We start from the raw sequence: 14703 nt of genomic DNA, 5'->3' as shown, positions 1-14703 counted from the left end.
AGGAGCCCCTGCTGCCACACATGACACAAATTTGTAGTGTTTTGCTTTGAAACATTTGGCTAAATCATTAATGTTTTGTTCTGCAGTCAAGGCCTCAAGAGGATTATTCACCAGAGGAAAGCTTGAATCTGCAAGGTGCTCATTCCTCTTCCGCTGCTTATTAGGAAGCTTGATATAGGCAAATATATTTTGGGACATACATTGGCCCCTTTGAGAAAAAACAAATTCTTGGTAACAGTCTGGATATTGCAAAGATAGCATGCCAGTTGAATTACTTTTCTTAAAAAAAAAAAAAGGCAGGAGGCCAGAAGGGCAAAGGTCTCTCAGTGCAAAATTACACCAGTGACAACTGTCACTATCTGAGTAGACACATGATTCCTGGACCCGTCACTTACCTTATTAAGCAATGTGCGTGTAGGAGCTGACTGCTTTATATATACATCTGCATTTCATTAGAAGCTTACTCATTTTGCTGCTTGATTGTCAGTAGAGCTTATAAATTCAATTGGCTTTTCACAGCATAGTCAAAATTTGCACCAAAAAGCATACCAGAATTCAGAAGACTGATAAAACGATAATAATCAAAGCTATAGAAGTGATTAACAAACGAGAAGGAAGAAATAAAAACTTTCTCATTTGAATTTTTACTCTCTTGCATAAACCCTCATCACAAAAATCATCCCACTTGCTCCACTGGATAATATTCTATGAACTAAACCTGCTCAAGAAGGCAGAGTATTTCAGAATCAAATCCAAGTTATACTTTGTGCAAGTACTAGTGAAGTATAGGGAAACGTTCATACTACATGCTTCTTGCAGCTAGAGTCAGTTAATGTTTATTGAAGTTTTTCACCATGAGCACAGCAATGGAACAACTCTGAATCCTTTCATCTCCCTGACTGATTTTACAGAAAAAACGCCAGTTCACTTCAGATTTTATGGAATGGATTTTTCTAGCATGTGGCTGAGACATACCCATGAATAAATCTGAAAACCTTGCAAATAATAGAGGTTTCCACAGATTACTACTTCCCTATTCAGCTATAATTATTTATGAGAATAGGGATTCTTCTTTGGCTAATGAACACCATCTGCTAACCAGACAAGCAGTAATATGGAAAGATCAATAAATAATTCCTTGCACAATCTTCAATGACTACTTAGATTTTAGCCAGAGGAAAAAAGGAAAGCCACCAAATACATGTTTCCTGAGCTTTCTATTTGTTGTCTGATTTCCTAGCAACTAACACCAGGTTAGGTAGGTTGTTTTAAGCATTTTTAAGGGAATTCCAGGACCTTTACACTACTAAAAGAGTACCTCTTCTCTGTTTTTTTCTCAGTTTAACTGCAGGGCTGAAGTTTCCAAAATGACCACAGAGGTCTGCACAATCCACACATGTGCTGCATGCAGTTCAGCTGTAAGAAACTTCTCCACATTGCAGCTGTCTGTAAATCTGTCCACATGCAGCAAGGCTGTGTATTGTTGTGCTGAGAAAACTTTTAAAGCTGTTTCACTAGGGACAGAACGGTTTCAGATTATTCACTATTATTCCAGTGAGAGCTGAAGTCATGCAGCAATTTATAGGTTCTGCTTCCACATTTTTATTTACCCCTAAAGACCACATCATTTTTTCACTTTGTTAAGTAAAAAGCAGCACAAATTCAATTTTTTTGAATAGAAGCAAACTCTAATTTGATGTTTGCACACAAATGTAAACATTGTGAAAAGGTTTGTGTTCACTTAATGGTGATGCCAGAGATGGAAGAAGTTTAATTAGCTGAGATGCTTACATCATCATTTAAACTTGTCCTATTTCAATATCTTAATAAAGTAGGCAGGCTACTTTTGTATGGAGGTTGCACTCCAGGTTAAATCAAAATGTGTTTCTTAGCTTGCTCAAAAAATAGGAAAAAGGGTACGGTACATATGAACGCATGCTTCAGAAAAAACAGGACTAGCATTTCTCCTGAAGTTTTCCTTTTAAATGCAAAATCCATCCATATATTCCTGTATATTCATATATGTATGTAAATAAATAACCATCTGCATCTACAGGTACATCTTCACCCTAAACACCATTCATACGAATGTAATTTGATATATCTTCTGATTATTTTAAGTGTCTGCCAAGGCAGATTTCAGAACCTAGTATAAGCATCTTAAGGTAGGGAATCTGTCTTCTTATGTCTTCTTCTACATATATTCCTTCCTTCCTTCCTTCCTTCCTTGCTCCTTTTCCTCCTTTTCCTCCTCCTTTCCTTCCTCCTTTCCTTCCTGCCTTCTTTCTTTCCTGCCTTCTTGCCTTCTTTCTTTCCTGCCTTCTTGCCTTCTTTCTTGCCTTCTTTCTTGCCTTCTTGCCTTCCTGCCTTCTTTCTTTCCTTCTTCCTGCCTTTATTCCTTTCTTCCCCCCCCCTCCTTTTTTTTGTTTTCTTTAAAAAAAAATTCTAAGGCTGGGCAAATCTTTCCCATACAACTTTTGTAAGCATTTCAAAACGTTTTTCTATCATTATTTGAGTTTTTCTCATTTTTGTGGTCCATAGAAGTAGCAAGTGAGTTTAAAGGCAGGAACATTTGTTTTAATCTCTTATGTATTTCTGTAAATAGTTTGTTAAAATCGTCTAGCATCCATATTTTCAAAAAAACCTAACAGAACTGATTCTTACCTAATCCATATAAAAGCAGAAACATAATATGTAGACTTTCTGCCAGTTGGCCAGAAAGTTCAGGATTATGTTTCTGCTCTGATATGGAGGTTTCTGATTGCATATGCAGGTCAGTCAAAATAGTTCAGGTGTGAAGTTCACATATTTGCAAATATCAGTGAGTCTTTTTTCCAACTATACAGTTGATACTTGGGTATAAACTCAAGCAATTTTAGCGATTTCTGATTTGTTTGCAAATTATTAATAAGTGATTGGCAACAGGAGTCCAGCACATTCATTATAAGAAATGAATCCCAGAGATCTAAACTTTACCTCCTTTTTACTGGAGCACTGAAGAGTCACTTCTCTTCTAACAAAAACCCTTTTCTGGGAACATTTGTAGTTGGAAGAAAAGACATGGCACATTAACAACTGTCTGACATCCTTACTCATGTGCTTCACATACCTCATCCAGAGAGTATCAGTTTAGCTCAGAGAAAATATAAACGGCTGTGGAGAGGGAGCATGAGTAATGTGAACACTCTGAATGCTACCTGCAAGGCCTGCACAGAAAGAAATGTCTGTGCCTCAAAGTGCAGCACACAAGCTTTCCACTCATCTGAGCCATTTCAGATTTCAATTAAAAAGCATGTCTTTGTGGCTATCAGGAAACTCTTAGTAGGAGAAGCTGAGTCATAACTGCCTGTTTAGTTTTAAACTGTTCCCAGCTTTCTTCAGGCTGAGATAAATAGCAATTTGCTTTGTTCTTGCTTGCTGCAACTCTCCGGCCTCCCCGTTCCCACCCCCTCAGGAGCCGAGCCATGGCGTCTGTTTGCTGAGAAATCTCTCTGTTTTCCAGGCCGGCAAGGCAGCTTTCCCCTCCTGAGGTCTGTCCTCAGTGACATTCTGCTGCTGAGGGAAAAGGGAGGGTAACTCACCCTGCAAATTCAGCTGTAAGGCTCACCTCCTTCTCTAATTGTAAAAAATCAACGACCTGGTTTCTTTTGAGGAAAATCAGACTATCTTCTGATGGTATTGAGAGAAAAACAGGGTGATGCTGAAACGTTCTTCCTCTCTGTCTCTTTACTGAAGAGACTGAACTGAAACGTTCATGGATATCAAAATTCAGGGGCTTAACATCTATCCACCAGTGCTGCCAGGCCTCGGAGAAGTAAGCACACTACCTTCTCTGTTTCTCCTTCCAGACGGACTGAAGGCAAGATTGGTTTCAAATGCACTTAAAAGATTCTTTTACTCCTTGAGAGAGACATCTGGTAGCTTTGCAAGGGATTGGAAAAGCCACAGCTTCATGGCTGCAGCACAAACCACCTCAGGGATTTGGAGCATTGTGTGCAGCAAGGCAGGAAAAAGGGAGAAGAACTCAGCCTGTTCCAATTCACCTGCAAGGTCAAACTCAGCCGTGTAAAGGCTTTCCTGGGTTATAGCTAACCATCATTCAATTGTGGGAACTCTTGTGTTTAAAAAGTGCTTTTCCAGTACTGAGGTCTGTGTTACATCGCTGGCATATCTGGAGTCTTCCTCATATCTGCATTTAGATGGCACTTTCAAAAAATTTAAAATAGCATCTTATTGCTTTGCTCCTTTTCAGACTTGCTGCCCTTTCCTCTCATAGGTTTGTATTTTGCAGTCCTAGAAGTCCTAGAGCCAACTGTGGCAAAGCCAAACTCAAGTATTCAGTAAGGAGCTGAAAGATCCCATGACAGAGATGATGGCAAATGCTTCTGGGCCTTAGCAGCCAGCCTTCGGTAACCACAAGTTTGTCATGGAAGGTATTGAGGAAAGTATTTGCATTTCATTGGAGATCTTGATTTATAGCTTCCTGAAGAAAAAAAACAGGTTAAGTGGAGCAATGCCAAAGATACCTTGTTCGAGTTGCAGATTATGCATAGATTTAGTAGAGATTTGGGTAGTTTTACACATCTATGTGGATTAGTTGAGCAGGTTAGAGGGGTACTTGTTTTATGTTATAAAATATCTCCTATAACTAAAAGTTGTGATACAGATGCTATTTATCACTTCTGACATACGACAGTATTTGTCTCTGGGAATATAGAGCTCATGGTTTGTTAGATGGTTTTATGACGTATTTTGGGGCTTTTTTGCTATGTGACAGAACCTTCCCTCTGGAGATGAAGCCAAAGAGATTGATGGAGTGTGGCCTTTGCTTACAAATCTTGAGTGACCCCGTAAAAGCTGTGTAAGCAAAAGATTAGCCAGTGCCTAAATTAAGTACCTGGGGGCTTGTAATGTAGAGAGGAAAAAAAATGCTGCTCCCAGGCAGAGTGACACACACATAAAATCAGATCAAACACACAATTTCCTTGCTTTCTGCATGTGGCTGATACACAGCCACTCTGCTGGCTTCTCCAAAGGTAAGGTTTCACCATGAATGCATGAATCTGATCTATGTATCTGCCCTGACGCTGGGAAGGACTGTTGTGCCTTCACCCTGCTGACACCTGCACCTGGTAGCTGCGTCAGGAAGAGCATCTTCCCAGGAACTCAACAAAAGGAGATGCCATATCCCAGTAAAGCAATGATAAAACTGCAGTCTCAGGTGTTCAGCTGCTTTGTGCTGTCAAATTAGGGCCTGCATTTGATCCATTATTTTGCAACTTTTTTTTTTTCAAGTCTAGCTCATAATATGCAAGAACCTAATCATCCAAGGGGCTGGGGGTGAGGTTAGGACAATAATTTCTTATCTGAGAAGAAAATACATAACTTTTCAAACATGGCATGTCTTACAATTGCACAGTTACAATTGAATAAAAAAAGAACATTAAACCCATCAAATGTCAGAAAGCCAGTTTATCCGCTGTGACTTGGCAGCTTGTAATCATGCTCAGTGGGGTGAAGGAAATTACATTGTCTTTAATTTCATGATTTCTAAAGCAATGGGAAATGGCATTTTTGCAACAATAGGAAGACTTATTTGTGTACTAGTTGAGGTCAATAACATCTGAGGATAGATCTGATTCAGCTTTCTAGAACTGGTCAAAGTTAGAGGCTGTAGCAAAAAAAAACCATAACTTTTTTTGCTCTGTGTCTCTGTTTCTTCAGCTGTCAAAGCAGATGCTGAGGTATGGTGAGAAACATGCCAAAACAGGAGGTGAAGGGCTTATGGCACAGGCAGTGTCAGCAGGTCCAGGCTGAAGTTCCTGAGTTTTGCTTCCTCGCTAGACTTTGTCTCTCTGTGACAGAGCAGACCCTCAGGCCCAGTATACACCTCTGTGCATAAACGGGTGCTAATGCCTCTTCTTGTTGCAGAACAGTGATTTTTTTCTGCAGCTCCTCACTGACTGTCTGCTTTGCTGTGTTATCAGGTTGTGGAGCAGAACTCTCTGGTCCTTCTGGTTCATTTCACAGCCCTGGCTACCCCAACAGATACCCAAGCAACAGGGAATGTATCTGGTACATTCACACAGCACCTGGTAGCAGCATTCAACTCACCATTCAGGAGTTTGACATTGAATATCACCCAGAATGCAACTATGATGTTTTGGAGGTAAGACCATTAGATTTACTCCTCAAAAACAAACAATTTACATGCTTTTCTGTCTGGAGCAGATAATCCCAAGAACTGCAGGAACAGAACAAATCATTCTACTGCAATTTCCCATCTCTGCTGTGGTTACAGTTACATTCGACAGATGTTGCCACAGAAACCACAATGCTCTTATTATTTTTTGCTTTTATGCCTTTGATGTCTGTATACCTTAATCAATAATGATGCTAGGCACTGTACACTTCCTAACAAGAGACAATACTTTTTCAATACTTTGAAAAACTTAGTAGTAAAAAGTCCACCTTTTACAAAGAACTAAGTGTAAGGTGCTGTACCATTCAGATAAAATTTTCTGAAGATAATGGATCACTGGGTGGATAACTAAGGTGATACCTTGTGTAGAACCTTCCAAGGAAGTAGGGAGGTTTATAAACCTGAGCACTGAAAACTGTGTACAATCCTTGTACACAGGAAAAAGAAGATGCAGTGTCCTATTCAGTTTAGGGTGGTGGAACAAGGAGAAAATGGACCTTTCAAAGGGTTTACTGAGCTTAAAGAGACCTATAAGACTGGACAGTCCTGTTATATATGCCATCTTTGGGCTCATGTTGGGAAGCAGCCAGGTGACCAATCCCAGCTAACAGATTTGAATAGACTTCCAGTGCAGGAAGAAGGGATAGAAATAATTTCAGGAATAAAATCTTTAGGAGTATAGACTTTCCAGATCACTCTCAATGACTTTTGAGATCACTAATGGAAGTATACTTGTTGGGTCTTTCAATGTTAATACATGGATGACATTTTAATGTTTTTGTAATAAACCCAAAAGATTGATGAAGAGATTTTGTACCACTCCTCTGGGATCTTTCTTCTCCTGTTCTCCTGGGTAATGTGGTGTGTGAGCGGCACACAGCTAGACAGCTTTCTGTTCAGCACCTTCACGTACTCACTGTTGCCTATTCTCACCTTTGAATATTTGATTTCTCCAGCCTATGATCCTTTGACCATCAGTAATATTCATGGAACACTTAACCCATATCCCAAAGCAGGTCCTAAATACACAGATGCCAAATAGATGATTGCTAAGCATTTGTATGAGTAGAAGAGATGTATAACTGAACTTAGCTTTCTTACTCTGAAACAGGCTTCCCCAGCTTAGCAATGAAATTGAAGTCTAGAGCAAATGGACACTGTGCTTTGAGTATTCTGTTGACTTTGAGACTTCTGTAATATCTGGGTGTAAGAACTGTATTCAATGAATTCTCTATCAGTAGCGTTGGCAAGTATGACTGTACATCACATTGCTGGGACCAGTGCCTGTGAGTAGGTGACCTGTGTTGGCTGGTCTTGTTATTGATGAAGTCTCTTGTATTGCAGTTTTATTGCTTTTTTGTGCCTAAGATGACTAGATTGAAGCTAATCTGCCTGTAAGCTCCAGTTATGCCTCTGTTGCTCAGAGGAATCCATTAAACAGCTATGAAATCTAAGTCGGCTGTGGTTGACCATTTCTTGAATACTGCAAGGACAATGCTTACATCTGCAAAAGGTCACCCAGGAGCTATCACAGTCTGGTAAGAGTACAGATGGCTGGTACCCATTTGATGACAACCTTTTGACTAGTGGGGGGTTGGCCTAAAACCAATGAGTGGCTTGCCAGACACAAATTGCTTAAAGAAGTTAAGAGGATCCTACAGTTTGTCATTCTGTGTCCCTGAGCAAGGTATTCACCTTAGGTTTTGGGTTTTCTTTCTTTATGATTTCAAACTTAGTTGCTATGCTTTACTTCTTTCCAACCTTATTCATCAGCACAGGTGCCCACCTTGCTGTTTGAACTTCCCTGCCTCCCTGTCCTCAGAACTGGCATGCCTCTGAGTTACTTGTCTCCTGATCTTGGCTCATCCAGTTCCCCACACCTGTCTCTGATCTGCTGGCTGATAACCTAGTGTAAATCGATTTATTGGGAAAAACTGGTTCATGTCTTAGTGCAAGATCAAAGGTTCTGCCTGGCAGAGAACAGCTTTCCCTGGTGAACTGCAGGCATTTGGTGGAGCTTTATGTACCTTGCCACATACACATTTGCTTGCTTTTGTTATAAAATTACAAATTCACAGCATGATTGATATAGTCTGCACAGAACAAATGATGACTCAGATTTAGTGGTGGAAAAAAAAGAATGCAGCTAACTATTTTCAGGAGCTGCTCTATCTTGTAATTTTCTTTCTTGTAGTTGTCTATGTATGTTCAGGCTGAAAATCACACACACACACAAGTTCGAAAAGTGTTGGAAAAAAAGAGGTTCCTGTGTGCCTTTGACACAGTGTGTTTCAGTGATCACTAAGGTTACAAACGTCTTTCACATTATCTTCCCAGGAGTATCCTATCTACCAATACTTTGGGGTTTGAAGTCTGCTTTTCCTCATAGTTACTTTCCTGATTTCACTTTTTCCTTATCTCAGTATAGTGAGCTCTACTGCTTCCTGTTTTCTTTCAAGACAAACAACTTTCCAATTTCAATAGGAAGTCAAAATCAGTACTAAAGTAGCTCTGCACCCTGTCCCTCCCTGTCCCATTAACTCTCTCTACTCTGAAATAAGAAGCTGTCTTGTAATAAAAATTTCACAGTAATCACAAACCTTGCTCACCTGTATGCATTTAGCTTTTGCTTAGAAACAAACTCCTCCCTTTGACCTGGCAGAGAATTGTAAGAAAATTCTAAGAGATCTTTCCCATCGCAGCACCTTTGCTGCTAACTTCACTTTTGTACCATAGTTTCTTGAATATTTATCTCTTGCACATTTTTCTGAAGCATATTTGTTCTTGTAAAACACAGCAACCATCTCCATGCCCTTTCTATTGACAATGCCTCCTAAAAAGCTGTCCCTTCCATGTCGGTATCCCAGTACCGCCATATGTTTCACCAAGACTGTGCGGTAATAGCGACATAAAAATTTTGTGTGTGAAATCCTCAAGTTCTCCCCATGGCTTATGCATGCTCAGGCATTAGACATATTCTCATTTAATCCTCCTCCTTGTTTCTTTCATGACACTTGCATTCTGTCTTTCTCTCTTCTTCATCAGACTCTGTTGCTTTTACAAACATATAAAAGCAAATTTTAAGTTGATATTAAAGATATTTTCTAGACATATTTCATGGAAAGAGAAGCCATCATTCAGGACGCAATGAAAGAGTAAAAAATATTTTTTAAATGGCTTCTATTGAAAATACATATGTGGAGATGAATGACCATGTCTGCTTTGTTATCATGGTAGCTTCTCTTTAACATAGACAGGATTTTTGTAAACTATAAATATATTCTGCCACAGACAGATGCAGTGCTGAGCTGAAAAGGAAGCAATCCTATCAGTCTATTGCACTTCCATGTCCTTATTAGATACTCTGGTCTTCTGATTTACATATAAAGAAACACCAAGTATTACTATAATTCTTAGTTCTCTGTCAAAGCCAGGCTCTTTCTTTGCTGGCAGTTATATCTGACCAGGGATCAGTTTTATTCCCAGAAAATCTGTGTCATGAGGGTGACCAACCACATAAAAACAGCTTTCTGTTGCTCATAACTCTGGAATGCTGACTGTTAACAATAAATGGAGCTAACAGGGCAGAAGCAAATGATAAGACCAGTTTAAAACCATGGGCTTTATGGCAGTGTCCTGCATCCCCGCTATGCCATCCAACATCATTTTATCTCTGGATCAGGTGCTCTGGTCAGACTAAATGTTTTTGGTTTTATTTTTATCTGTTTGCAGCCCAGACATCCTGTGACTCTTTGCGAACCACACCCTGCAGTTCATTCTTTCCATCCATTCTCTTCTCCCTCTTCTTTTTTCATGTGGTAACTATTGGTTTTCCTCTTTGTAGCCAAAAGTAACATTTTATTGTTTTTTGCCATGGAAACGCTCTAACCTCTTTTCGTTCCAGCCCTTGTGAAAGCATCTGATTAATTGAATTGGCATAAAGGAGAAAAGAAAACACACTCATAACTGTAAAAAGCGTTCCTTTGACTGTGCTTTTTATTTTGAAACTGTGCAGAAGGCCATTGCTGAACAGTTAACAATGTAAAGGAGACCCACAAACCTCATATTTCCATCAATATTTCTTCTCAATCCTTAATTCTCTTCCAACAGGTCAACTGTAAGTGTTCAGCTTGGGCCAAGTTCATTTCTGAGGTAATACAACAGAAATCAGCAGGGTTTATGTCAGAGCTGGGTTTGGTTCCCTTGCCCATGACGTGCAGATGGCCCACGGGAGCACCAGGGATGATGTGAGAGGCTGGTCCATGATGCTTATTAGATGCACATTAGAAACTCCTGCTGTTTCCTCTGCCACATAGCTTCTCTGGGCTGGTTTAGATGATTAATAGCATGTGTTCCTGCTAGAGCTCATGCTGTGGCTCTGACTCAGGGAGTATACCACAAACACATTTTAAAATTCACATTTTGAACAGATTTCTGACAAATGCAGTTGTCAGTGGGCCTCACAAGCAGCCAAGCAATAAGATTTTCCTGAAGACACTGAGCTTCCCGTGGACAAACATGGTTCTTCCCCAGGCTGTGAGTGCTTCATTACAGACTCTCAAACTGAGCTGTGATTTCACCCATTCTGACTTCTCTTGAATGCCTTGAGATGATCGATTGGACAGAGGAACCATTTTCCATTCGAGTCATGCAGCCTCCCTGCAGAATGCAAAAAAGTGCTGTCTCAGTCAAAATTGAAATGTTTAAGCTATTAAGCCTGTGTAATCAGCCACTAAAACAAAATAGCATCTTTTGAACATCTAAGAGACTATGACATTTCTAAAAAACTTAATTCTTTGTTTCTTCTGTGGATGCAAGCTTCAGCTTCTCAGGTCTCACATTACCCTGCAGTCACTGAATGTTTTTTCCAGTTTAAAAAAAATCTTTTCCTTATACCTTTAATGGCAAAGCAGTATCAGGCACTGTGAGCAGTTAGTGAGCACACGATCAATCAAATTATGCAGCAATGCACTACATTTAGCCCTGGAGGTAGGACTAGCTCAGCTATTTGTAAGACCTGCTCAGATATTTAGTTTGTACAGAACCCAAACTTGTTCTGAGGTTAAAAAGTATCTGGCAGAGTTTATTAAAATATTGAGTTTCCCGTCATCTAGAAGGGATCAGAGGCAAAAGGGCCATATAGAAGACTGGTTTTTATAGTACTGCCACTTCCTGAGAGAGATTTGTGGATTGCTTTTTTTGAACTTCTTGATGTTTACCAGACCAATAAAATATTGGAGCAGACTTGAGATGCTACTGGTGGGAAAATCTTGATGTGATTCATTGCCTTATCTTCCTGTTCCCTGGTTTTGTTGTAAGAACTTGCCATTCTCTAGTTTAGCTATAGAATTTATACATAATATATGCTGATACAATGATAATCTATCTATTGCTAGTTCAGTTGCTGAATGACAATAGCACATTCTTTATTTGGTGTTTCTCTTTACCAGTTTTCACATTTGAGGTTACTGTCAAGCTGACTTTTGCAGCTGCTGTCCTACCAGGGACATACCAATGGAAGGCAGGAGACTCTTAATATCAGATGGCGTTTCATTAGCATGCAAGAAGCCAAGAAAATTCAGTCACTGAAGGCACTAGGTACCAAAATCACATGTCTGGATTTGAAAATTGCACTGGACATGTGTGTTTTCTGGTTTATAAGTGTCAGAGGAATACTCTTCTGAGTAGGAAATAATTACTCTTAAAAGTCAAAACTTGTCTTCTGTGGCAAATATGTATGATATATATCCTTGTTTCTGAAAAGTGTTATTAAAATGTAGTTTATTTAACCAAAATCCCCCAGTTTGGATGTTGATTCTGCCATTGAAGTCAATAAAATATCAGTTTTATGTTTTATCAGAAAGTGATAAAATCTACCTCCAATTTAAAAATTAGTCTTAGCTGTGCTTTTAAATGCAAAGGGTGCCAAATATCAGAACAGATTCCTGCAAAGAGATACAGTTTGTTTGCACAAGCAAACAAAAATATCTGATTTTATATCCCCATGGAAAAAAGGTGCTAACCCTGGAAGGATGAGGGAAGAAGAATGTGGCAAAGTCCCCAAAGCAGAAAATTCTTATTTAATGCAAGGCTGATTTGTAATCATCTAGAATTTTATACTTGTGCCAGGTGGTTTGGATACTATGTAAACCTGCAGAAAAAATAACTTTATTAGCTATTTTACATTTCAGAATGTGGAATCACTTCCAGTACTTACTGATTTGTTTTTCTCCTAGCTAAACAGTTCTCCTGTATTCTGTGTGGCAGATGGTATCTTTGAAAAACACTGACAGTGTTTCTTCCATTTCTAGGTCTATGGTGGCCCTGATTTCCTCTCTCCTCGACTAGCCCAGCTGTGTGTTTCAAGATCAGCACAGAACCCACTGCGAGTCTCTACTACTGGCAATTCAGCCGTTGTCCGTTTTAAGACAGATGCAGCAGTGACAGGGAAAGGTTTTAATGCCTCCTGGCAAGAAAATCCGGGTGGTGGGTATACTGAGTAATACCAAGAGAAATTCAGGAAGTCTGAGAATCACAGATCAGCCATGCAAGTGTTTAAAGTAGTCAAACAGCATAGGACTGAAAAGTGAAGGACAATTTGGGTGTTACTGGATTTGGTAACACTAAGAGATACTGAAAAACACATAGAGGAAAATAATTCTCTAACCAGCTGAAATCTAGGCCTATTTATGTCTTTTGAAATAGTCTACCTCCTTGGGGTTTCTTCTCTGCATAATTCATCAAGACATTCCTGTAATCAGAAAAGAACTTTTGCATGCTAGCAGTTTTAGCCACCCACTCACCCACACAGAGTCCTTGATTAGGTAAATGATGCTTTTAGTTTTAAACTGTAAAGTGAAAAGTATCTGAGAATGCGGCTTAACTTGGAGAACTCCAAGACTCCAAAAATATTTGGAGTGATTAGTAACTACTTGAACTCTATGAGATTCATCCATCCCCCATGTGATTATTTGTTCAAAGCCTTACTGGTAACAAGTGAAAAAGAGACATGCTTAAAAAACCCAACCACATGTCTCTACATGGGAGTTCTTAAGAAAAAGTGAATTATCAGAAAATAATTGCCATGAAAAGTGAGGAGAGGCAGATTTTAATTTTTGCAGTATTGCTTGATTAAGCACACTGATTCATTAGTTTGTCAAGGTTTATACTTCTCCATTCTCACAAGTTTTATGAGAAAGGCACAAGATTTTTTTCAATAAAGGAAGTCTACAATAGTCCTTTGAATTAATCCCCTTCTGAGATCTGGCAGCTTATTTTTTCTACTTAGGCCCTCTAAAGCTTTCTTATCCCTTTACATCATCTTGCCTGTTGTACTTTAGCCCCACTCTAGCCTCTAAAATACCCATGCAATAACAGTATAGAGTTTATCCTTCCAGCAGGCTGTCTCCATCTACAAGCAGTCCCAATGTTTTTCTCTCACCCTCCTCTGTCACTGTACAACATATGGAAATCTATTTGTTTGTAATAGTCCTATTGAAAGCGCTGGCACTTCATTCCAAGTTATTTAGATATTCATGAGCACTGGAGCTCTGGTCAGAAATACCCAAAGGTGGAGTCCTCAGGAAGCCCTCAACTGCATGGGTAGAGAAGTAGAAATGTCGGGCTTGCAATTGTACTGCTCATGGGGAAAGTGGAGCTTCTAGCCGTCTTTAAATTTTCAGAAATTTTTTTTTCACCCCTATGCCAATCTAGGCCTAGTCATTGCTTTTTCAGTATCCTAGGCCTGTAGCATTCATGAATGGTATTTTTGATTGCTTTTACAATATCTAACATAGAGGAATACCAGCAGTAATGCTTCAGCCTTTACAACATCTACTACCAGCCTGGAGCTAGAAAGAAACATTATGCACAAGCATTGTTGCATATTCACCAATAATGATACTGTTATGCTTTCCTGATAGTAATTTCCATTGATTTTTGTTGCAGACAGGACAACTTCAACAGTTGGAGCACTCATAAAAGTTTAATGCAGAAAATGTAACAACAGAGGTGTTCTTCCCTTAGTTTAAAAATAGAAGTGGAATCTTGCTAAGCATAAAAGAGCTTGTGATTAAAACTGATTATGTCTTTTTCAGGTTGTGGTGGTATTTTCCAAGCTACCAGTGGGGAAATCCATTCTCCAAACTATCCTCAACCTTATAACAGCAACACAGATTGTTCTTGGGTTATCCAAGTTGACTACAGCCACAGAGTCCTATTGAATTTCACGGATTTTGACATTCAAGATCACTATTTGTGTAACTATGACAACGTTGCTGTAAGTAACAATAGAAATTTCAGAAGTTCCTTAATGAGTCTGGTGAAATGGTTGCAAAAGCAGCAGCTCACTATGCAACCTAGGCTGCAGTTGGTTTCTGATGGGTAGTTGCATAGTTGTATTTATTCAGTGATGACCTAAGTCTTAAATTTACAGCTAAACAGTTACGATCTAGTTCCCTTTGCTTCACCAATGCATTTCTGCAGTCTTCCACATTCCCACT

General features: G+C 39.3%; 1 protein-coding gene across 1 annotated transcript in view; it reads left to right on the top strand.

Moving 5' to 3' along the window:
- Window positions 1-14480, top strand: part of CUBN (cubilin (intrinsic factor-cobalamin receptor)) — a gene marked incomplete at its 3' end in the record, with an annotated part of 70056 nt that extends 55576 nt beyond the window's left edge. The window contains exons 29-31 of the mRNA XM_010186140.1: window positions 5988-6169; window positions 12514-12688; window positions 14299-14480. Of these exons, the coding sequence (XP_010184442.1) occupies window positions 5988-6169; window positions 12514-12688; window positions 14299-14480 (539 nt within the window). The remainder of the gene's footprint in view (window positions 1-5987; window positions 6170-12513; window positions 12689-14298) is intronic.
- Window positions 14481-14703: the final 223 nt, after the last annotated feature.

The sequence above is a fragment of the Mesitornis unicolor genome, unplaced genomic scaffold (genome assembly GCF_000695765.1).
Source record: "Mesitornis unicolor isolate BGI_N332 unplaced genomic scaffold, ASM69576v1 scaffold35646, whole genome shotgun sequence".
Taxonomy (NCBI): Eukaryota; Metazoa; Chordata; class Aves; order Mesitornithiformes; family Mesitornithidae; genus Mesitornis; species Mesitornis unicolor.
Note: the sequence above shows the minus strand (reverse complement) of the source record. Positions and strands in the feature narration are given on the sequence as shown.